Source organism: Nicotiana tabacum, chromosome 23 (genome assembly GCF_000715075.1).
Source record: "Nicotiana tabacum cultivar K326 chromosome 23, ASM71507v2, whole genome shotgun sequence".
Lineage (NCBI taxonomy): Eukaryota > Viridiplantae > Streptophyta > Magnoliopsida > Solanales > Solanaceae > Nicotiana > Nicotiana tabacum.
The window spans coordinates 1,976,822-2,002,658 of NC_134102.1; the positions used below are offsets into that span (position 1 = coordinate 1,976,822).

The 25,837-nt window shown below is 33.2% G+C and overlaps 4 protein-coding genes across 4 annotated transcripts; 3 read left to right on the top strand and 1 right to left on the bottom strand.

The window, feature by feature from the left end:
* Positions 1 to 914: 914 nt before the first annotated feature.
* Positions 915 to 5,290, top strand: LOC107801613 (putative glycerol-3-phosphate dehydrogenase [NAD(+)] 1, cytosolic). Its single transcript, XM_016624964.2, has 5 exons — positions 915 to 2,471; positions 2,939 to 3,160; positions 3,337 to 3,584; positions 4,424 to 4,563; positions 5,015 to 5,290. Exons 1-5 carry the CDS (start codon positions 1,811 to 1,813, stop codon positions 5,136 to 5,138), a joined length of 1,395 nt encoding a protein of 464 aa, XP_016480450.1. The 5' UTR covers positions 915 to 1,810; the 3' UTR covers positions 5,139 to 5,290.
* A 3,140-nt stretch (positions 5,291 to 8,430) lies between these two features.
* Positions 8,431 to 9,503, top strand: LOC107801608 (early nodulin-like protein 13). The gene is made up of 2 exons (XM_016624958.2): positions 8,431 to 8,444; positions 9,038 to 9,503. The coding sequence occupies exons 1-2, from the start codon at positions 8,431 to 8,433 to the stop codon at positions 9,501 to 9,503; spliced, it is 480 nt and encodes a 159-aa protein (XP_016480444.2).
* Positions 9,504 to 12,838: 3,335 nt separating this feature from the next.
* LOC107801607 (uncharacterized) lies at positions 12,839 to 16,109 on the top strand. The gene is made up of 5 exons (XM_016624956.2): positions 12,839 to 12,997; positions 14,427 to 14,469; positions 14,597 to 14,688; positions 14,779 to 14,890; positions 15,886 to 16,109. Exons 1-4 carry the CDS (start codon positions 12,860 to 12,862, stop codon positions 14,887 to 14,889), a joined length of 384 nt encoding a protein of 127 aa, XP_016480442.2. The 5' UTR covers positions 12,839 to 12,859; the 3' UTR covers position 14,890; positions 15,886 to 16,109.
* Positions 16,110 to 17,101: 992 nt separating this feature from the next.
* Positions 17,102 to 22,622, bottom strand: LOC107801617 (uncharacterized). The gene is made up of 8 exons (XM_075246434.1): positions 22,492 to 22,622; positions 21,200 to 21,255; positions 20,995 to 21,054; positions 20,522 to 20,853; positions 19,807 to 19,989; positions 19,285 to 19,431; positions 18,983 to 19,189; positions 17,102 to 18,459 (listed from the first exon to the last, which is right to left on the bottom strand). The coding sequence occupies exons 2-8, from the start codon at positions 21,234 to 21,236 to the stop codon at positions 17,596 to 17,598; spliced, it is 1,830 nt and encodes a 609-aa protein (XP_075102535.1). The 5' UTR covers positions 21,237 to 21,255; positions 22,492 to 22,622; the 3' UTR covers positions 17,102 to 17,595.
* Positions 22,623 to 25,837: the final 3,215 nt, after the last annotated feature.

Consider the following 25,837-nt stretch of genomic DNA (forward strand, 5'->3'; position numbering starts at 1 on the left):
CAAATATCAGTGTTTTATTTTTTGAATTATCTCTTTTCTTTTGCAAGTTATTATTATTATTTTGTAAACTCAATCAAGTCTAATATTGTTGCAAACTCATATAAGATTTTTCTTTTCTTTTCTTCAAGTATTCAGTGTCATGACTACTAACTCGACTAATTTGAATTTACATTGTATAAAACCCATTATGTTGAAATTTAGCATTATTTACTATTTACTAAGGAAGAGGAGTTTATTTTTCATGATCCAACACGAAACATCTAATTAAAGATAAAAATAATTTTATCATTTCATCACATTCTTTGGTAATATGTAATTTACAATCTAATTATTCACACGTTATCTAAGAAGATAATTAGTAATTATGAACTTATCGACTTTATTGTTAACTATTTATCAATCTTGTAAAAATTTACTTCCTTGAATAAACAAATTATACACAATTCTATTACACTTAAAGTGTAATAACAAAAAATTCTATTTAATAGAATAAGACTACATACAATAGACCCTTATGCTTCGGCCCTTCTCCGATCCTGCACATAGCGGAAGCTTAATGCACCAGGCTGCCCTTTCTATTTAATAAATTCAATTGGCATCTAGTAATATATATATATATATATATATATATATATATATATATATATATATATAAAGAATATACAAAAGAAGAAGAAAGAAGGAGAAAAAAAAACACAGTTCACCTAACTCCATCTTTATTATTAATGACCGTCTAGGAGGTTGGCAAGAGTGTCTAAACACTTTAATGCAATGGCACCCTCCCCTATACATTCAACAACTATATCTATCAATATAAACACCTTAAAACCCCCACCCCCTACCCCTTAATTATACCTATATATACACATGCATGTGTATTAAGTATTATATCTTGTAAAAAAGTGATATGCATCAAATATGGAACTATTTTTATGAATAGGGTCACCATTATTTTACTGCAAAATTGTACATTTTGCATGCAATTCTTGTTTTCTTGATTTAAATGTTTGTTAAAGCAACAGTTGCTGCTAGCTAGCTTCTCATGCTTTAATATATCTGTTTGAGTATTTTCTTGGGTTTTTGACTTAATCTTTGTAGTATCCAACACGTAAAGTTTTGTTTGCTAGTTTTTTTTTTTTTTTTTTTTTTTTTTTTTTGGAAAATTATCCGTTGGGTAGATAACCAAACTCAGGCGGACAATACAAAGCTGTCTGCAAAATCCAAGTTCACAAATATAGTATTTTCTTCTTTGTTTTGTGTTGCTAAGGAATTATTAGTAGCCTATATTATCCATAATAGTGCTTTGTCATCAGCTTCTTTATTGCTTTGGGGAGTGGAGAAATGAAGAAAATTTTAAAGAATTAGTTGGTTTGAAAAAGATAAGGAGAGAGGAAAGTTAGTTCTGATTTAGGTAAAAATTCTACTTGTAAAAAGATTCTCCTCTTTTTGTGGTTATCATAACTTGGAAGGAAGTGGAAAATTGAAGAAGTTTTCAAGAATTTAGTTAATGTGGGGAATGAGCTAGGCAAGAAAACTTTATAGTATAATGTATAAATAGTGATTTGCCAATATATTTTCTAAGAAGGGGTTTTGCTTTTTTTAATAAGAAGGGGTTGTTTAATTTCTCTCCAAATTCTTGAAATAGTATTGTTGACAATACTATCTAATTCATTGGTTGATATAAATCTTGAAAAGGGAGTGATATTGAAGGTTTAAAGATTCTTCTTTTATATACTTTTTTGAGGTGTTTAGATTGTTTTTTGTGTAAAGATTTGTGGGGTTCTAGTTATTGGTGTTTATTTGAAAGAAAATGGTTGGTAGTATTGAGGTGAAAAGTGGAAATAATGTGTACTCAAATGGGAGTGTACACAATCACAATGGCCCAGAGGAGAAACTTGATGAACTTAGACAAATTCTTGGTAAGGCTAATGGTGATTTGTTGAGAATTGTTTGTGTTGGTGCTGGTGCTTGGGGCAGTGTATTTGCAGCTTTGCTCCAAGATAGTTATGGCCAATTTCGCGATAAGGTTCAACTTAGGATATGGAGAAGGGCAGGTAGAGCTGTGGATAGAGCCACAGCAGAACATTTATTTGAGGTTATCAATTCAAGGGAGGATGTGTTAAGGAGGTTGATCAGGAGATGTGCATATCTCAAGTATGTCGAGGCAAGATTAGGCGATCGGACATTATATGCGGATGAAATCTTGAAAGATGGTTTCTGCTTAAACATGATTGATACACCACTTTGTCCATTGAAGGTTGTGACTAACTTGCAAGAAGCTGTTTGGGATGCTGATGTTGTGATTAACGGATTGCCTTCGACTGAAACGCGTGAAGTGTTTATGGAGATCAGCAAGTATTGGAAGGAAAGACTAACTGTACCAATTATCATTTCTTTGGCTAAGGGTATTGAGGCTGAACTAGATCCAGTTCCTCATATTATTACTCCTACACAGATGATTAATCGGGCAAGTAAGTTCTTATCTTTGCCTTGCTTTAAATCTTGTTTCCAGCTAATCTTTACTTAACCAATAGAAATTCCTAAATAGAAATGAAATAGAATTTGCTTAAGTATGAAATGTGATTGTTTAGAAAATATGCAGTGCAATATGGTATGCTTCACTGCTGTTTGAATCCCATGTTTGTTAAACAAACTAAAACTTGTCGCTAGGGAACAATTCTAGAAATTTCAAAATTTTCTGATGCTGGTCTAAAAGGTGGATTTTTGTTTCTCAAGTTGAGAGTAGCTTTAGACATTTCTTAACACGGGATTGTAGACATCCCTTTTATATCTTCTAATGCATCACCTCACATATCTCAGAAACATGATATAATGGAAAAGACAAATGGAAGTCATTCATCGATATGTTAGTAGTTGTAAAAGAACAGGAAAAAGCTTAGCCTTTTAGTTTCTTAACAATATCATCTACTCGTTGCAGCTGGAGTACCATTGGAGAACATCCTTTATCTTGGTGGACCAAATATCGCCTCGGAGATTTACAACAAAGAGTATGCCAATGCTAGGATTTGTGGATCAGAAAAATGGAGAAAACCACTAGCAAAGTTCTTAAGGCAACCCCATTTTATTGTTTGGGACAACAGCGACCTTGTAACACACGAAGTCATGGGAGGCTTGAAGAATGTCTATGCCATTGGAGCTGGTAAGTCTTGGCCGATCTCAATGTTCATTTGTCTGAGGGTTTTATTCTTCAGGTGAAATCCATTCCTATTTGATTGTTCATCTGTTTTCTAGCAAGCTTTATTATTAAGAAACCAGCTAAAATTAGGAATCTAAAGCGAATTCTATGACTATATTCTGCCTTGTTTTTGATTCCAGGGATGGTAGCTGCACTAACAAATGAGAGTGCTACGAGCAAATCAGTATATTTTGCACATTGTACATCGGAGATGATATTCATCACGTATTTGTTGACCGAAGAACCAGAAAGGCTTGCAGGGCCTTTGCTAGCTGATACATATGTTACATTGTTGAAAGGTCGTAATGCTTGGTATGGTCAAATGATAGCTAAGGGAGAACTGAGTCTCGATATGGGTGATAGCATTAGTGGCAAAGGAACAATCCAGGTTTGCATTTTTTTACTGCCTCTCATCTTTAATGTCAAATTTAACGTGTGGACCTTAGCTCAGTGTGGAAGACATACTACCTTCTTATAGAGTGCTCATTATTAACAAAATAGTTTTTTTTTTTTTTTACAACGGACTCAATCTGCGTATGTATGGTGTTGAGCACTTACCAATAGACACTGTGGCTTTGAGATTTTAGCTTAGGATCTTTCTTCTTATTGATATATAACTAGATTCCACGATTATTTCAGACAATCAATTCAGGAGATCTAGATTAGTATTGCCAACGAGACTGAAACTTTACACTTGCCTTTGATTTTGGCAATGACTTTCTTCTTTGAGAAATTACCATATATGCTGTCAACTATGTCGCTCGCACTCTCCAAAGATTTCCGTGTGTGTGTCGGATCCTTCAAAAGTAATGTATTTTTGGAATATCCGACACGGGTGCGATAACATTTTAGAGAGTCCGCGCAACATCAAAAGTGTATGGGTAATAAAATCTTAACAAAACCTATGTATGTTTCTAGAAACGTACTATCTACAGTATATGGCATGCATAAGACTTGATAAGCATGGATTATAGTCATTTGTCTCTCTTTCTTTTACAAATGGGAAGAAAGAAAAAAATAATATGTATGAGTGCCATAATTCTAAATCTAGTTGTAGAGTGGAAATGGATACTTGATGTTTGGATTAGACACTGAGTTTTGATCCTGAAGTTTCCTACGCAATTGCTCTTTTTCATTTATACCAATGCATCAATATATTCAGCTCTGTCTCTAGCTGTAAGAACTTCTAAGGTTCCAACCAGTCGCGTTCTTTTACCTCTTGTATAGGGAGTTTCTGCTGTCGGAGCATTCTATGAACTTCTAAGTCAGTCAAGCTTGAATGTGTTACATCCCGGAGAGAATAAGCCGGTTGCCCCAGTTGAGCTGTGCCCCATCTTGAAGACTTTGTACAAGATACTCATAAAAAGGTAAGACTTTGCACAACAGAACATATAGATGTTGCTTGTAATTTGTTGCTAATTCCATGAAAAGAAAACAACCCCCTCCCTCCCCCCACCCCCCACCCCCCCCCCCACCCCCAAAAAAAAAAAACTGCGCAGAACAATATTATAGTTAAACTTATATACACTACCAATATAAAGTGCTTTTACACTGTGTAACTTAACATGTTTTATCAGGTTGTTTGCCTTGTTCTCCAACCTGATTCCACTTGTTACGGGCAATTACCTATAGTTATCGTTTACATGACCTGATAGTTTAGAAATTCTTTTACGCATGCAATGTATATAAGTTAAAACTTTTATAATTAAGTGGATAAACATTGGACTGCTACCATGCTAGTAAAACTTGAATACGAGAACGATGAGCAACCGTCCCTTCTTCACCGATAACATCTCTATGTGGTTTTTGTACTTCCAGGGAACAAGGGCCAATGGCTATTCTTCAGGCACTGAGGGATGAAAACTTGAACGATCCACGTGATCGGATTGAGATTGCGCAAAGCCATGCTTTCTACAGGCCTTCACTTCTTGGACAACCTTGATCAATAGTTCATACAAAAAACTTAGAAATTAAGCAATGAATAAGTATATAGACTGGTTCAAATTGGATTGTTATATGTGGTGAAGAAAACAAATATATTTGATACTCAATTTGTACTGATGAATTTACCAATACATGGTCCTATTTTCTTGAGATTCATTTTGAATTTAAAGCCTATATGTTCTTTAGGTGTATAACATGTTTTGATTTGTAGCTGTTGCAAGTATGCTAACCAAACTATACTATAAAGGGCAGCTCGGTGCATTAAACTCTCGCTATGTGCGGGTCCGGGGAAGGGCCGGACCACAAGGGTCTTTTGTATGCAGCCTTACCCTATATTTCTGCAAGAGTCTATTTTCGCGGCTCAAACCCGTGACCTCCTGGTCATATGACAACAACTTTACCAGTTACACTAAGACTCCTCTACACTATAATAATGGGAAACAAAAACCAGCTGACTGCTACAATAAAACATGAATGAAAAGGCTTGTGACATTGCCTAATGTATAGTGTTCTTTGATTCTACTCTTTTTATATCTTATGTTAGATTGATAAGTGAAATTGGGGAATCCTTAGTGCAATGGTAAAAACGGGTCGGTATTGGTCTTTTCCCTAGCCCTGTGCATAACAGTCTCAATACATTGGGTTGTCTTTGTAGATGAAAGTGCTTCTTTTCGGTATAAAAAATGAGTAATAATTTCTTCACATTTTGAATGGACCGAAAACTCATTTTACCTAGCATTCAAGAAGCAAAATGAAATAATGGTTGCCAAATTTTTCTTATGTTACAAAATCTATATTATATTAAAAGCACGAGAGTCCTTAGCGAAATGTCGTTCGCCTTTTTTAATCTTCAAAAATAAAATTTACATGAAACAAAATAATCATTTAATTATTTTTCTAATATTTAAAAATAGTCATTTAATTAATTCTCTACCATTAAGGAATAGTCATCTAATTATTTTCATAAATTGTTTCCCTAATATTAACAATCTAGAAAAAAATTGTACACTACATACTAGGAAAAATTTTCGTTCAAATCCATTACACACAAGGAAAGGTTTTCGTTCAACTTCAAGTATATTTAGTCTTCTTTTAGTAATTTTCATCCTTCAAAAAATTCTTGTTGGAGCAGTTTCTCTTACTTTGAGCAAAAAGCTTTGTATTAGTTGAATTGCGCATACACGCATTTATATTAATAGTTAAATTTGATGTTCAATTTTATAAACTTTGTATTGATACTGAATTTTGCATTCATATGAAGGGTTTCAGGTTCCCTTTCTTTAAATTGTATTAAAAATTGAATTTTGCATGTACTTATTTGTATTAGTGGTTGAATTTTGTATTTACGTATTTGTAAACCTTATATTAGTAGTTGAATTTCGTATTCACGTATTTTATTAGAACTTTGAATATAATACCAAAGTAATTTGTATTATACACTTGTCTTTAATTTGTATGCGGTGTTTCAATTACAAGATTAGTGTGTTGTAAGCCATCACCTAGAAGCTTTCTTTTGGATAATGGTTTTGGTCTAGTATATAAGGTAATTGAATTTATGTGCTCTTTATCTTACAAACTTCTGTTAATTTTTATAAAATTCTTTGTTTCATATTTTGGATTTGGCTTGGCTTATTTTATATTTGACATCTCACAAGCTTCTGTTAATTTTCATATAATTTTTGTTTCATATTTTGGATTTAACTAATTTCATAGCTGACTTATTTATAAATTTTATACATGTTGTTTGGACAAATACGGTTCATAACAGAAAATTAGTTAGACATCCGATCTAAGTTTTATTAATTAAATATTATTTTTTCCTATGTTGTATAATTGATAAATGCCAGCCAAATAGCTTGTTTTAAACAAATTATAAATTAGATTGTCTCCTGTAATATTGATTTCACACCAGATAAAATAGTCTTTAATTATTTCTCTAATATTAGGAATAGACATCTAATTATATTTTAATATTTTGGACTTTAAAACCAACTAAACTTTGTTTATTAAATTCTTTCTTATTTGAACTATGTAATATAAACATATTTGTAATAAAAAAATAACACATGAAAATCACATTAAAATTTTCTCTCACTGTCAGTTTCTTTTAGGTTTAGGAGTCTTTTATTTTCCTAAAAAATTAATAAATATTAGGTGTTGGATCAACTGGAATCCATGAAAAATAGTACGTTATCTTGCGTAGATCGAGAGAGCACGTCCATGAGTGATAATTTTGACCCCATTTTTTCAAAAATATAGATATAGAAAGGAGGATAAATAAGTAAACATTGAATGGACTTTATAAATTTATAGGTGTACAACAAATTAATTCTTTAGCAATTCAATTATATATTTTTATAAATAAATTAGTCAACAAACAACTTTCTAAATTTATCAATTTCTTATACCTATCTAAACTAAAGTATAAATCCCTATAAAAAATATTGATCAACTTTTTACGCTTTGGCAATATACCCCATTTCAGATAAAATTGTAATTATAATTAATTTAAATATTTTAATTTTTTCTTGAAAAGGAATTTTAATGCTAGCTAATATCTAAGACTTTTAAGTCAGGTACAAATTGCTATTCTAAGTTTTGATATTAGCAAAATCTTGGCATTCCTTGAATTTTGGTAAATTAACAACTTTCCTGGAAGTTTGTATCGTATGAGAACCTTAAGTTGGTGAGAATTACTTATCAATTATCATTTATTCTCCAATAAAATCAATTATTGCATATATAATTAAGTTTCTACTCAGTGATTGCTTATTAAAATTTTATTAAGGTGGTATTTCTTTAAAAATAAAATGAAGAATTGATTTTAGAAACCAAAATCAATTGAATATGCCGCATATATAATGAGTATATTCATAGAAATTGAAAACTATAGATGGGAAATCTAGAAAGAAATATTTCATAATAAAAAATTTAATATTTAAAAAATAAAAACATATAGGGATTATCAACCCCACTCCCCCCACACAATATTTTATTTTGGGGTGTGTGGCCGCATATATACCTGAAAATAGGGATTAGTAGTTGAATTTTGCATTCACATATTTGTAACATTTATATTAGTAGTTGAATTTTGTATTCACGTACTTTATTAGAACTTTGAATATAATACCAAAGCAATTTATATTATACACCATCTTTAATTTGTACGTGGTATTTGTAGGCATTTCTTTTCGATAATGGTTTTGCTTTAAAATATAAGGTAATTGAATTTATGTGCTCTTTTTCTTATAAACCTCTGTTAATTTTTATATAATTCTTTGTTTCATAATATGGATTTGGCTGGGTTGATTTTATATTTGACTTCTTGCAAACTTCTATTAATTTTCATATAATTTTTGTTTCATATTTTGGATTAACTGATTTCATATTTGACTTAATTTATAAATTTTATACAGGTTGGTTGGACAATTACGGTTCATAACAGGGAATTAGCTAGACATCTGATCTAAGTCTTATTAATTAATTATTATTTTTTCTTATATTGTATAATTGATAAATACCAGCCCAATTGCATGTTTTAAACAAATTATAAATTAGATTGTCTTCCGTAATATCGATTTCACACTAGACAAAATAGTTTTTTAATTATTTTTCTAATATTTAAGAATAGACATTTAGGTATATTTTAATATTTTAGACTTTAAAATCAACTAAACTTTGTGTATTAAATTGCTTCTTATGTGAACTATATAATATAAATATTTTTGTAATAAAAAAAATAGCACCTGAAAATCACATTAAAAATTTCCCTCACATATATATAATTCTAACCTCATTCCTTCCTTCCACTTCTCTTCAAAATACAAGCAAAGAATCTGTTTAAAATCAAAGAAAACTTTTTTGAGCTTATTCACATCAAAATGGCTGTTTTTCAAGAAATGTGCTTTCTTCTTCACTAGTAGCTGTTCTCTTCTTCTTCCTCCTCTTGAGTTTCTCAGAAGCCAGAGACCATTTGGTAGGGGGAAAAACTGATTCTTGGAAAATCCCATCTTCAGAATCAGATTCCCTCAATCGATGGGCTGAAAAATCTCGCTTCCTCATTGGAGAATATTCTCTTGTGTGGAAGTATAATGTAAAAGCAGATTCAGTTTTGAAAGTGAGCAAGAGGGATTATGTGACATGCAATAGTTCAAGTCCAATAGCAGTGCACAATGATGGGAATACAAAGATAGAGCAAACACATTCAGGAGATTACTATTTTATTAGTGGAGCAAAATGGCATTGTGAGCAAGGCCAGAAACTGATAGTAGTGACCTTATCTGAGAAAAACATGAGGAGATTCATGGGTGCAACTGCACCTTCTCCAGCTATGGCTCCAGAGGCGGACCTACATGGTCGATAGAGGGGTCACCGGCACCCAGAAACTTCGGCAAAAAACTCCATATATATTTTCTAATTTCTTCAAGAAAAAGGCGCCCCCTTGACTGCCGAATCTTTATGAGCAGATAAATATATATTGATTGTAACGCTGCCCCCTTGACTGCCGAATCTTGGGTCCGCCTCTGTATGGCTCCTACTAGCAATGCTATTAGCTTGAAGGCTAGCTTGGTTATAGCTTTTGGGGTTTTAATGGGGTTTTTTATTTGATGTGAGAGAGAGTTTTGAAGTGATTTTCATGGTAATTTGATAGATAGATAGTCAAATACTCAAATGGTGAGAGGGAAAAGGAGGAAGATGGGATTCTTAAGTCTTTTTCTTTGGTCAATATTCTTTGATTCAATTTGTTCTTTACTTTTCATTAAGTTAATTCAAGCTTTATTTTATTGTTAAAAATAAATAAAATCCATCACGTTCAATTTCTTTTAGGTTTGGAGTCCTTTATTTCCCTAAAAGAATTAATAAATTTTAGGTTTTAGGTCAACTGGAATCCATTAGATCGAGAAAGCACATCCATGAGTGATAATTTTGACCCCATTTTTCAAAAATATAGATATAGAAAAGAGGATAAATAAATAAACATTGAATGGAGTTATAAATTTATAGATGTACAACAAATTAATTCTTTAGCAATTCAGTTAGATATTTTTAAAAATAAATTAATCAACAAATAACTTTCCATATTTATCTATTTTTCATATCTATCTATAACTATACTATTTTAAACGCACAAAATTCCTACACAAAAAAATTGATCAACTTTTTACATTTGACCATATAGTCCATGCCAGACAAAATTGTAATTATAATTAATATAAATATTTTAATTTATTCTTGAAAAGACATTTTAATTCTAGCTAATATCTAAGATTTTAAAGTTAGCTAAAATTGCTACTCTAAGTTTTGGTATATTAGCAAAATGTTGGAATTCCTTGAATATTGGTAAATTAACAACTTTCCAAGAAGTTTGTATCGTATGGGAACCTTAAGTTGGTAAGAATTACTAATCAAATAGCATTTTATTCTCCAATAAAAGCAATTACAACATATATAATTAAGTAACTACTCAATGATTATCTATTATAATTTTAAGGTGATATTTCTTTAAAAACAAAATGAAAGAATTGTTTTTAGAAACCAAAATCAATTGAATAGGTCGCAAATATAAATGAGTATATTCACAGAAATTGAAAACTATTGATCGGGAATTTAGAGATGAAAATTTTCATAATTTTTTTTTTAAGATTTAAAAAATCAAAAATATATAGGAATTATCATCCCTTCCCCCCTCAACACACCTAATATAAAATTATTTCGATAAATATCTCTCTTTTTGATAAATGATATTTTTATTTCTTTAAACCTATTCATTATTTGTATATTGCCTGGTATTTTTCACTTCTTTGAGACAAAGTTTTTCCTTATAAGTTAGGTATTTGTAGGATTAATATTTCTCAATTTTAAGAACTCACACTTTAATTTTTATTAACTTAAATCAGTAATTTTAAATATAATTTTAATATGATTAGTTATTTTTAAAAAAAAATAATCTACCTAGATAGGATACACGCGTATTATAAATTCACTCCATAAATCCTATATAAAAGAAGAGATCCATTAATATTAGAGATATTATTTCAAAGAAGAATGAACAATAATGAAAATAAGAAAAATAAAGACATGGATGGTAGAAACAAAAGAAGAAAAGGAAAAAATTCAAATTAATGAGGGATAATTTGAGAAATATAATTTTTTGATAATGATGTTTTTATCTTGAATTTTTTTTTCTTCTACTTCTGTTTTTGGAAGAAGCTAAATTTTGCAGCTTATTCCCAAAAGCAGAAAAATACTTCTACTGGTGCTCAAAAATACTTCTCAATTTTAGCCAAACACCTTTAATTTACAAAAAAAAAAAAACTACTTTTAGCCTACTAAAAGCTTGGCCAAACATGCTCTTAGATCAATAAGAATCTAGGCAATGTTTCACATAAAAAGAGATTAATTAGCTTATCTATAATTTTAAATAACTTTGAATGAACAATAGTTTTCTTATAAAATGACATATGAACGTAGAGTTTGTAAAAAAATGCTAGGTGAGATAAAATAACATTGCATATTTGTGTCTTATGTAATATAATATTTATAACTATAAATACTATAGAACTAATTATTTAAAATTTATTCAGAAAATATTCAACTATATTTTGACATATGAACTAACCTCCATTGATGTTTTTCAACAATTTGTATATATTTTATATTAATTAACACGATTCACACCTGCAACGCACGTACACTAAAACTAGTACACTTAAAACTGTAATGAAGGCAAAAATATAACTCTCCAAGAGAATCTTGTTTCTCCTTTCTTTTTTGAATTTAAGTTATGTACCTCATCATTATAAAGAATATTTTACACACTTTTATACTTCTTTCATACATTTGTTTTGTGAAACTTCTTTTTTCCATCTGTCTCAAAATTTGATAGTAGGTGTAACTTAATTTTCCTTTTAAACCGTTGTTTAAATAAGTTAAACTCGTTTTTTGAAATGGTAAAAATAAGAAAATGTTAAAAAACAGTATGGTAAGTAATTGTACAGTATCTCGAACCAACAAAAAAAAAGTAATGGTACTAGTAAAGTGGGATCGTAATATCAAGATTTTGGTAAAAAAATTATATAGATTAACTAATAACTATAATCAAATAAAGAGACGGACCCAAGATTTGAAGGTGGCGGGGCACATGAGTGGACTGTTCAACCAATGCACATCAGACTCTTGATCTTAAGGGTTTCATGCAAAATATATAACCGTTTTCAACATATATGCACATATATATTTGGAATTTTTGCCGAGTTAACAGGCCCGATGACACTTCTTATCTGTACATAGGTCCGTCTATGATCAAACATGAGATAAAAACAAAGTCAAAGGTCCAAATATGCCCTTGTACTATATGAAATTGAGCACATTTGCCATTCGTTAATATTTTAGCTCAAATATGTCTTTACTGTCACATAGTTGGTCCATATATGCCCTTGGAGTTACACAGTTGACCCATAATGTAACTCTAAGGGAATATATGGACCAACTAATATGTGACGGTAATGACATATTTGAGCTAAAGTATTAACGAAAGGTAAATATACTCAATTTCGTATAGTACAAGGGCATATTTGGATCTTTTCCGTAAAAACAATCTCAAACTCTATCCCATGAGGTAACCAAACGACCCGTAAAGCCAAAAGAAAAAGGCAAAGAAAAAATAAAGGAAAAAGTAAAACAATATTCCTCTTACTAAAGGCAACATTCTATTGGCTAATGCTTAAGTTTTCTGAGAAAGCTGATTTGCAAAGTTTTCCTCTACTACGGCACTTAATTTTTTACCAGAGAATGGCGGATTCAAACAATCTAGAAGAAACCTTGAAACCCTTTTACCAGAGAGCTTCAGAGGCTGAGGTTTTAATCTCAACTCATTCTTTTATCAATTTCGTAATATAATTTATATTTCTTGTTCAGTATTGTTTTTGTTCAAGTTTTGTGCTTTTTCCCTTCTGTAGGATCTAATGTTTTAATGGATATTAATGTGAAAGTTCTATGCTTTCCTTTTGATAGGATTCAATGATTTCTGGGTTTTGAATTTTCTTTCAATTTTGTTACATTCTGAGCTTATTTAAGTCTTTGCTTTAGTTGTATTCATTGTTATCTGAAGTTTAACTTATGCTGTTATACTTTAGTTTTAATGCGCTTTCCCCCCCCTTTGGCTGTGTGAGCTTGCTCGTACTGCCGGTCCCGAGCTCGGATAAAGGACAAAGGTTGTAGTAGGTTGGCAGTCACCGTAAAATTTGTCAATTCATGATGAATCCTTATAATACAAATATCTTTAGGACTGCTTAAAGACAGCGAATCGGCTGCACAAAAAGAAGAAAATGAACAAAACTGGAAGGGGAGACAGGAGGGAAACCACAGAAGCAATGAAAAATCAGACGATGTAGACTTGCCCTTATCTAAACAAGTGTTAAGGGCAGGTCGACAGCAAATCCAAAAGAATAAATCGGAGCATAAATTTATGTATAAAAATTACTAAAATTATAATAAATAGTACATATGAACCCCTAACTTTAAAAGTATAATGGGTTCAATGCTAAAACTTTTAGATATTGAACCCGTAGAATTAAAATCCTAGATACGCCTCTGATCGTTTGGCCTTTGTGCATCTTAAAGTCAATTTCATACATTATGTTCTTCTTCCAATGAAGAGTGGATTTGAAGTTACTGCCTGAAGGCTTATACTGACTGTTCCATGGTATGCACTAGGGACTGCCTAAACTAATAGCTAACACTGTTATCCCGGTGATTTTTCCCGAAGAATTTAGGACACATTCTAATTATGCTCCATCAACAGTTTACGAACATATGGACATATGTTGTGCAATATATACCCGCACGTTGCAATCATCTAAAATTTTACGGCCTCTTGACCTGCTTTCCTTTCTTAGAGTCCAACTCTATCATTTGCACATCTTATACGGCTCAAGTCTATAGGTAACCATTGAGATTCTATCCTAAATTAGGTTTTTACATTCTTAACGGATGCTACTAACAGAAAACGCCTAATAGATTAAGTATATAGTCAAATCTCTCTATAACAACATCCCTATATAATAGTCATTCACTATAAAAGTCAAGTTTTTCTTGGAACCGATTTATATGTTATGTTATAATATATATTTTTTGTAACAACACTTCATTATAGCAGCCAAAAAATATCGGAACAAACGAGACTGTTAGAGAGAGGTTGACTATATATACATGTGTGTGTGTGTGTGCAACTTTTTCTCGTTTTACGACCATCAGATGGTACTAAAGACACTTTCTTTGAATGAAGGAACGATTGGCAAGACTTGAAATTTCAGTTGCTAGTAAGACAGGTTGGTGAAGCCTTCAATCCTATCTCCTATTGTTAATGATTCTAATTCATAAGTTTTCCCATCTGTGTAAACCTGAGGAGCACTCTGGTGCTTTTTCATGCTTATGTGCATTTTGGTGGTTCTTCAGATTCTAGAATTGAGGAATTAGAGAGAACAGTTGTTGAACTCCAGTCAAAACTGAAAGATGTCACAGCTGAGCTCAAAGCAGAAAAAGAAAAGGTGGAGATTTGGATTTCACTTCTTCATCCTTTTCGGAAAATGGCGTTAGCGCAAATTAAAGATTGATTTTTTTTCTTAAATTTATATCAGGCACATAAACAGGAGGAAGAACGAACTTCAGAGAATGCAAAGCTCAAATATCAAATCAAACATCTAGTTCGAAACCTAGAGGAGGCTCTTAGCAAGTTGGCGTCGAAGTGAGGTATAAAACTTTTTACTGCTATAGTGCTTACCCAGACCCCAGGGAAATCACTGGGTATTGTTGTTGTTGTTGTTGCTTCCGGAGGTTATATACACGTGATATCCACAAGTTATTACATAATCTTTGTTGAAACGTAATTTAAGTAAATAAAAATGAACTCTCTTTAAGAGCTTAAGCTTTTAGATGAGATGATCACACAACTCCGACATGGTATTAGAACAGACGTAGGTCCGGAGTTCAAGTCTCACCGCAATCCATTATAAAAAAAAGAATATCCACGTGCTTGACCTATGAAAAAGAATTAGGCTCGCATGTGCGGAGGTGTGTTGAAAACTTAATTAAGTAAATTAAAATGTACTCTCTTTAAGAATTTAAGTTTTTAGATGAGGCTGTCGCATATTCCAACATTCTTTTGCCTTGCTGCTAGCAGCAAGTCAAAAAGTGAGTAACTGCATGTATATGCTCCCTCTGTAATGAAAAAATGCACATTTGTAATTATTATTAATGTGACTCAGGACAAGGGCTAGATTTCATTTTTGTTAATCACAAAACAACTTGTAAAACAAGCAATTATTTGGATAGTAAGTTGGAAACTAGAGCACTCAAGTTCCAAGGGGTGTGGGCTAGCGGTCGATAAAGTGAGATGAAAACTATGGGAGACTAGGTTTCCAATTCCAATAGACAAAAGAATGTTAGGTGGCAGAATTACCCACGTTTGTATCGGTACCAGGTGAAATAGTCGAAATGTGCGCAAGTTAGCTCGGACACTACATTCATAAAAAGCCAAGAAGAGTTGGAAAATAGACTTTGTGCAAGTTGCCGTCTTTTCTACTGTCAAGACAGTTGCACACGTATAAAGGGCAGCCCGGTGCACCAGGCATCCCACGTTCAATGATACTATCAATAGGTTCTCGTTTGCTTGAAAATTATCTTAAGCTGAACTAGCTTATACTCGTCATCGTGCTAATGTGTCGTGATTTTTTCCCTTATCGCAGGTTGTTCTTCCTAAAGCTACAGTTTGATCTTGGTCCCAAACATGTTCCAGGATGTTAGCTATTTTACTTCCATAATTTAGTTGCATGTCTTGCATACTAGCAAAGGATTTATTTTAAACTGTTGATTCTTTAGTACATGAGCTTGAAGGAAAAAAAGGTAGAATTAAGTGTGAAAATTGTGGAATATGTTTTTATGCATATACGAACATTTGAGGACGTCTGAACTTCTATTTTAATTGCTTTTTTTTAATTCATGTTATATCAATTTTTTTTCCAGTGCCATATCAAACTGTTTAGATTTCGTTTATGTTCAAAAACTTGAAGACTTTAGCAAATCTTTTCAAATTTTGCAAAAACGTCCAACCAATAGCTCTCAGGGCTTTGGACTAGTGATAAGAATGCAATGCATGTTGTGGGTTAGACACACGTCATGAATTCAAACTCTGGTGCGACAAAAGCCTAGTATTTAAGCGAAAGCAGACTTATTATTGACTTAGTTTGCACCATTAACAATATTCAATTAAAAACCAAAAAAGAGAAGCTTTTAAGTTGTCTATCTCTTACCATCCGTGGATATTAAGACTCAAGTCTTAACTTAATTATGCTCATTTCTATTACTAATATTTAGTAAATTCAAATGGCTTATCAAAATTATACTATGTTAGGTGAACCTAATCCGTGAACTATAGTTAAACAAGAAATCTAATAGAAGTAATTCCACACTGACAGGTTATTTTTAAAGGTGCATTTTTCTCGTTGTCTATATTGAAGTTATATGTTCCAAACACGAGAGTTTCTTTTGAATGGGAAGAGTGAGAATCTTTTCTTTTGGGGATTATATAAGGACCACTCTTTTAAGAAAACTATATACTTACTCCATCTCAACTTTCATAGAAAATCTCGTCAATAAAATGATCAAAAAACTTTATTTTGTTTTCCACTCATCCATACTTGTGCCATCTTCTAATTAAAATAACACAGGAAATTTTGTATAAAAGGTTGAATTCTTCTCATTAATTTTTGAACATTTTCATAAAGGAGAACAATTACAGTTATCTACAACAACAAAAACAAACTCAGTGTAATCTCATTAGTGGGATATGGGGAGGGTAGAGTGTACAGACCTTACCCTAACTTAAGAGGGTAGAGAGGCTGTTTCCGGAAGACCCTCGGCTCAAGAAACTATAACAGTTATCTGATGTCACAAATCTGCGCCTAACTATAAATCAATGTTTGATTACTACAATACTGTTTCTGCAGAACTACATATAGTTGCCAAGTTCTATAAAGTAAGAAGCAGCACCAGCCCGAGCATATATTTACAGAGAAAAGTAGCAGCAAAATGCCAGGCTCAATTAGCAAACTAAGCAACAAATGAAACTTAGCTCTACAAAGGAAGGTTCTTGATTACCAGGGTAATGATCATTTCAGTACCAAAAGAAGGGTAATTATCAACAAAAATAGTAAAGCCTTCCTGGAAGAACTTGGCTATAATGATTCCTAGAATCAACTTTTTCTATATTCTTTCTCATGTATCTGTTCTTTATATAAGCAAAACTTCATTTCTGTACAGTTGGTTATATGAACATCATTTGCTAGTATCGCCTTTTTCCCATAGAGAGCTCCTTTTCTTCTCAAAAAAACTTGTAAACAGTTCTGTTATGTTTCATTTTAGAATATGCAAACAAAAAGAGGATTTAGAGATCGCTTCTATGTTGACCGACCTTTAGCTAGCAGCTTAAAGTGAAGGACTTCTTGCAGCTCAGCTTTGCAAAGAGTATATACGCCGCGCAGATTCAGTTGCCTCGCCACGGCCTTGAGTTGATTGAGTGTCATATATTTTAGATCTGCTGTGTGTGGTGTTGGAACAATGAATGCTGTGGAAGCAAGAGGTTCGGCATTCTCAACTTTAATGACTTGAAGACTTTGATTTGATCTATCGTGTGATTTTACCAACCTATTCTGAAAATCTCTCAAATTCTCATTCTCTTGGAGGACTGGTCCTCTAGAACTCGTTATCCTTCTCTTCTTCAATTGAGTCAAAGAAGTTGAACTGATCTCTGGAAGATCACCAGTTCCTTTGGCTCCACCGAGTAGTAACATATTTTCCTTGATTGTTTCGTCTCCAGACTCATCACCTCTATTCTTCTGAGTACTTCCTATTTTCCACTGCCTCTTGAGTTTTACACCTGAAGGTGTCTTGAATCCTAGTTCCTCGGCAAGACATGGCTCTTTAGTCTTTTCTGGAGGTAAGTTCCATTTGAAGTTCAGCCTCTGACCTTCTAGTTTCAGGAACAACTTTGAGTCAGATTTATGTATGGTGAGTACTTGACTTTTCGGGGGTCGCTTCTCTTGCACTTTACCTTTGACTTTTTCCAGTGACTGGCTTCTTTCTTCTCCCTTTAATCCAAGAAAAGATTTTGCACCCATCTTTTTTTCCATTACCAATTGACTTGAGGTGTGTTTTTCTCTTGTCTGACCAGCCTTCCCTCCATTCTGTGTCTGTTCATCTCTGTATTCTTTGGGTTCTTGTTTTACAGCAATTAGACTGGTCTTCAGAATTGATCCAGCAGGCTGTCAAACAACATTGTCCTCCTTTTAGATGGAAAAGTCTTAAATAAGCACTCGATAAAAATTTCGAGAGGTCATAATTTCTTTCCTATAACTACAATGAGAAGGCCAAGAATGACACACTTAAACTGAGATTTGAAACCCCTAAATTGTAAAACTTGCTTTGAAGATCTTTAGTTGTTGTATTGTGATTTAGAACACGTTAGGTTGACACATGAAGAGTCTCATGGTTGAATGAATAGATACACAGACTCGAATGACTCTACAAGTACCAAAGCCACAGACTGTGCCCGTAGCTCCCTCTCTAAGATATACATTGCCCCTGGCTTTTCCTCTTTTTAAAAGGGCAGCCCGGTGCACAGGGCAACCCGCATTCACGCCGGGTCCGGGAAGGGCCTCTTTTTAATATAAGCTAAATGCTGAGATAAGAGTCTACATTCAGGCAGTACATCTTTGAAAAATAAGACTCCTAGTCTGTTTGAATACTGTTACAGCACACAAAAGCAAATGGAAGATATGTCCCAACCTTCGGTCCTTTTCCACTGCTTGTTTCCTCGACTTCTAGAGATGAATTTATGATTACCCTTTCATCATTAGAACTTTGTGGCATCAATTCTTCCTCAACTATATCTTCTGATATGTTGATCTCCCTCTTTGTTGTTCCGCAAGACTGAGCTTGGTCTTTTAGAGACTTCGTGCTTACACTCTTTAAAACAGCAGATGCAAACTGCTTCTGTAAGAGAGTAGATAACATAACCGGTTAGTTGAATGATCTAGATCGGTATGTAACCTTATATGAACAAATATGCTCAGAAGATTTATAAGTACATTGTTGAGATGTGAAGGATATTCTCTTTTGCTTGCATTGATTGGCTTTCTGGGAATATCACACTTGTTCAAATCCTTCATAGTGGAATCGTCACTAGCATGGCCAAAAGCCTTTGTATTGGAAGGTTTGGAGATTGTATGCGCATCCTGTTCATTGTTTGAGAAAAGATAAAAATCCAGTGAACTGGACGAGTTAAGATGGGAAATTGATAATTTGATGCAACGGGGGAGCTGAAACGCATTCATTACAAATACTACTTCCATGAGAATAAAAGCCCTTAGAGGTACTAGTGAACGATCTTCAAATATTAGTTATAGACTCACAAAAATATGAGAAGTAACCATAGAGATATTTATCTGATAAACTTATGTAGTATATCCTTAATGGCTGAAATCCTGCACACTTATGGCACCCTCAATTCCATACTGGGAGAACCCGCAAAGTTACACTATTTCCTTGGTTCAAATTTTCTTGCATTTTGCAATCTTTTAGTGGAACAAAGGGAGATTATAAGCACTTACTGTTTCTTGATGATTTCTTTCTTGAACCACAGATGGCGTCTGGAGTGTAACATTGGCCTGGACAGCGACACCCACGTTTATTTCTACAGTTTCATTATCCTTTAAATCATGGTTGTCCGTTGCTTCAACTTTTATAAGACCTGATGCAGCTAGCTTTGAACTTCCAAGACTAGAGTTTGCAGGCTGTTGATTTCAAAATAAAAGTCATGTGGAAATTCAAGAGTATAGTCTCGACCAACTACTTAGGGGTCGTCTGGTTACCGGGATAAGGATATTAATCCCGGTATAACATCTGGGATTATAGTTATCCCATGTTTGATTTTGGTATTAGCTAATACCAATATAAATCTGTATACCAAAATGATGGTATTAGCTATCCCATATAGGAGGTGGGATAGATAATCCCACGGGATATCCCATCACTGAACCAAACGATCCCTTAACTGTAAGTTCAATGATTATTAGCTATATAACTGTAGATATAAATTCACAATTGTCTTCATTTAAGAGCCATTATTTTCCTTCTTTAGTTTTTCAATTTTAAGAATCACATTAAATTCCAAAAGTTTCGGGCGAAACAGCAATGCACATGTACATCCAATAAGTATATCTATCTTAAGAACAACAACAATTAAGCAATCTTGCATGGAAAACAACAAAGACAGTCATCGAAGTCAATACTAGATAAGAACAAGTAAATGTTCTGAGACCAAACCTGCTTGTCTCGTGGAGAAAAGAAATTTCTCAGCAGTGTCTCTAATATCTCATGAATTCTCTCTGGGGGTTTTCTATTTGTTAGTAAGTGAACACCAGAAGCTTGGACATTTTTATTTTTCAAGGTCGTTATCAAACTATCGAGGTGATTAATCTTTTTATTTAAAGCAGCAAAGCACATGTCCGACCATTTTTCATCAGTGCAGGCTAGTTGGCTCTGTAGCATCACTATATCATCTTTAAGTTCAGCAATTTCTGCATCAGCTTTTGCAATGAGCATCTCCAGCACTTGCAGACAACATTTCTCGTTTAAGGCATTTTCCTCTATAATGTCTGTCGACGCAAATCGATAGAAAAAAATGAAGTCAGTTAGATGTACATTGATCGAAAGGAAACCAGGTTTATTAAAATAAAAGATCTAATAGACTTGTTAAGAAGATATACAAATACGAGAGTTAATTAATATGAACTTACCGAGCTTTTGATTGAAATAGAAGTTGAAGGCCAAGCTGTTTGTTGGATAACTGTTTTCATCTGAAGAAAAAAAAAATAAGTTAGTGCTTAAACCAAAAGGAACAGTCTGTCCACTTCAATGCTGCTTCTACCAAACAAACCTGAAAACTAGTAAGGTTAAAATAAGTAGGCAGTCCACTTATCAAAATATAATAATTAGACAAACCTTGAAGGTAAGGTGGACTCCAGATTAACAAATCCATCTCTTTAAGAAAATTTACCCTGTATCAGAGATCAAAAACAAAGGATCACAATTACATTTCCTAATTTAAAAGAATACATCTTCCACCAAGTATAAGCTATGTTATATTACCACTTGACTAAGACAAATCCTATTACACTACGACCAAATCCCCCGGAAAAGAAGATTTGTTTCTATATCAAAAGCAACTCCAAAGTATCTCCTTGTTAATCAGGATATGTGTAAGCTATGTTAACGACCACTTGAAATATACATAGTATGAGAGCCTATATACACACACACACACACATATCAACTACTAGTAATGCCTTGGTTGCTAATGAATGCTGCTTCATTTAAAATTAAAGGCAGCAGAGCATGGGTGAAAGCTTCAAATTATTGAAGACATGAACTGAAATTTGTTAGAAGTATCGCATATATTGTACACAGACGATACTCTAGTTCTGTCTAAAAAGAAAAAGAAAAGGAAAATTAATGTAGCATTTTACTATAATAATGTTAAAGCTTAGTCAACCACAAAATATCACAGAGAAATTATCTTCTTCTTTTTTTCTTTCTATAAGTACAGATAGAAATTATCTGAACATTCTGAAATGTTGTGAGATCATCAACTTGGTGAATACAGTAGAATTTAAATACTAATTCGAAATTCTAATTCATCTATCTTTTTTTTTAATGACAATGGTGTCCAGGTCAACTTGTACACACTCTTAACTATCCTACCGAGTACCTGCTACCTTCCACACCAAAGGTATCGGGTAACTCTACCTGCCAAAGAGTTAACTAGAGGTGTCGGGTTCGGGTTCGAGCTCGAGGAGGGAGGACTAAAGTCCCCCCCCCCCTCCCAGAGTGGGTTTTCTAGGGCTTGAATCCGGAATTCCGGATACACCAAAAAATATGGTGATGTTCACCCCCTGTCCTCGTCCTCTACAGTATCCTCACCCCCACCCCCGCAAAAAAAAAACTCAAAAACAAAAACTAAAATATGTTCATGAAAAAACCATCTCAAGACAAGCAACATACTGAAATACAGATTTGTCTACATACAAAATTTTGAACCCTTAAACATGCATAAACAAAACAAAAGAAATTCTCGTTTTGCAGAAAACTGTTAATAAAAACCTAATGAAACACGACGACTAATACTTTCAGTAAAGCATGCACAAAACCGTAGTAATGGAAAATAAAAAGGAAATAATACAACTTGAAAATGTAGCTAATAATACGAAATGTGTAATGTAGTAAAAACGAAATACCTGAAAATTCTATAAGCATTTGTAAACCCAATAATGAAATGGGGTAAAGGGTTTTAAAACCCCAAAAAATTTTAGAAGAAGAGGGGGTTGGGGTTGGGGGTGGGTTGGTAGTGAGGTAGAAGAAATGGAAAATGCTAAGGATGGTGATTTTTACAGAGCTAAATAATGCTTAGTAAAGATTATAGAGAGAGCAGGCAGGGTATGAATGTAAATAAATGAAAATTAAAGGGTTAATTTAATGAGAATTGGTGAATATTTGTGACGTGGAAGATTTAGGGAATTATTTGGCCCATTATCTGATTCCTAAAAAAACGGATTTGTGGGGCCCACATATGCTGACCTTTAAATAATAATAAATAAATAAAAACAGTACCTCGTATTATTTTATGAGAGATAGTGTTTCATTTATTTCCTCTTTTTTTTCCAACACCTATGCTAACCTATTAATCTTGCTCTTTAATTGATTTGATCTTTTTAATATTTTGATAAATACAATTTTCATGCCTGTATTATTTTTTTATACCTACAGTGTATTCTTATATTTTCTATCCTGAGATTTATAATACTATCTGTTATTTCTTTTGCTTTGGTTTTCTTATTTCTAGTTGTGGTTAATGCTTCCCATTATGTGATTTTTTTTCTTTACATGTTTTTCTCGAGCCGAAAATCTATCAGAAACAAGTTCTTTAACTTTACAATATAGGAATAAGACTGCATACATAATATTCTTCCTAAATTTCACTTATGGGACTACACTAGATACATTGTTGTTATTGCAATAGAAAAACCTTCATATTTTTCAATAAAAGTAAGATACGAATATAAAAAAGACTAACATTTTTCTTGACGTGCAATACCGTCTTGAGTTGTGGATGTATTGATGGGCCTTTCAGTTGTTCATTAATGGAATGACCAGAAGAAAGGTCATTAAGCTGAGCGTCTGAATAAAAAGACTCAGTCCCGTGAATGACATGTGGTAAAGTTCACTCACTTTACTTTACTATGACCAAATAAATAAAGGTGTATCTATAGTGTTATAATAAGTATAACTTCAGTGATTATACTTGAAATTAACTATTCATCTTTTTTTATCGTCATCTTACCATTATCATTGGACAATAAATCTACTGAAATATTTGTGTAAATGTTGAGTGGATTAAGCTACTGTGAAACTAATTCTTGCTTTACTCACTGCTTCTAAACTTAAAAAGTTATTTTTAAGAGTCACAAATCAAAACTTTTGGAGTAGTAACTTTAACTTTGAATGTCATTTTTATATTTATTGGATTGCATATAATACTTTCCTTAAAAAGTAATTTCTCATCTCTTCCTACAAGAACCAATATTCTTTTCTGCACTTCTTGACTAGCACTAGCAAGCTTTCACATGCACATGCTACTTTTAAATATATAAAGACTCGTTTGGTGTGATTGATTAGAGATAATTAATCATGAGATTAAATTTGAGATGAGTTTATCTCACGTTTGGTTGAGATAAAATCATGGTATAATTAATTTCGGGATTAGTTATCTCAGTATTGTAATCCCTATGGGAAGGTAAAATAACTAATCTCAGGATAAATAACCCCGGAATAATTAATCATGGGATAACTTGTTTCTCGACCAAACCACCCCTAAATAGCATGTTCTCATAAGCAGCCAAAGATATGATTTATTCTTATCTGTCTAAGTTTGACAAATAAAATTATACTCCCTCCGTTTCAATTTATGTGAACTTATTTTCTTTTTAGTCCGTGTCAAAATGAATCAACTCTTTCCTTATTTGTAAACAATTTACCTTTATGCAATGATTTATAGCCACACAAAATATATGTGACTCATTTTATACCACAAGTTCAAAAATCTTCTCTCTTTTCTTAAATTTCGTGCCCAATCAAATAGATTCACATAAATTGAAACGAAGAGAGTATTATTTATTTATTATTTTGTTTAACTATTCGATGCTCAAAGTTCACTGTTTGGCTAATTAAGATTGGGAAGTTCCAACTATTATGCCGCCCTCTTTGTTGATGTATATTTATGGATATTAATACATGTACGGAATAATCATAATCATCAAAAGAATGTGATGAAATAGATATGATCCTTCCATAAGTTTTATATTCCAGCTCGGATAATTATTTACCGGAAAAATCGGATAACGTTAGATTTGTGGATGGTTCTAAGGATATGCGATACAATTTGATATAAATCGCGTAGAGAAATGAAAATATGTGTATTGTTGACTATAAGAACGAAAATAATAAGCAAAAAGAATGAATAAGTAAAACAATCACAAGGGGATTACTATCAATATCTAGAGGAAGTGATCTTTTTTTTATGTTCCCCCTCCTAGCTTACAAGGATTCCCCCTTTTATAGAAGAGGGTCATTACCAAAAAAATAATAAAATAAAACATGTAGTGGAAGACCCATGATAACATGTCTCTTCCTTGATTCCCGCCAAGATTCTCTTCTTGGTATGGTTGCAACGGCTCTTGTCTGTGAGCTCGATACTAGCTCGAACTCGTTACTGGGTCGGGCCCTTCGGTCTTGGATCGAGTTCGACCTTCGAGATGGGTGTCGCGCATTTCCGACCTCGAAGCAGTGCCTTGCGGATCGATTCGATCACGGGCTCGATAGGATTATCGAGTCGCCTCCTCGAGCGACCTTCGGGCTCGAGGTTCGTTAGTACAGACCTCAGAGCTCACTCCCAAAATCTCATTCCGACTTCTTAACACTCGAACTCGATCGAACGTAGGAAGGCCGAAATCTATTTCGACCGTATATAGATAGTCCCCTCGTTTCTCGAAAAAGGATGTGGCGAGAAACGATATGATTTCCCAGCAGCTTGATCAGTTATACACTGATATTTTTATCGATCCCGACCATGACGTATGTAATACTCGATCATCTTATGTGTCTTTATAATCCCCGACTTTATCGAGGATACCCGAATTTTTTCTTCCCCGGTGGGAATTGCCAGTTACCTTCGGTCTTTGGTGATCGGAGAAGATCAATTAGTGATGAATGCGGAGGGGCTTCCTATCTTTTCAACGAGGTCCAACATGCTTTGAATCGGATAACTTCTGATGGCGTTTTCGCCGCTTCTGTACAAAAATTTTTGTAAATACAAATCTTTCTTCTTCTTTTTTGAAGAAAAATGGCCTCTCAAACTAAATAGACAGTTTGAATTTAAATCTCTGTTGTGGGTAGTCCCCTTTGCTTTATCGGGCTCGAGCGTCCTTCAGCTTAAATAGTCAAGTGTTTGTTTTAATTCGAAGAAATGAGTAGTTTTGCTCGAAATAATGTAGCCCGTAGGCGTAATAGTCGAGCGAGTGATGGCTC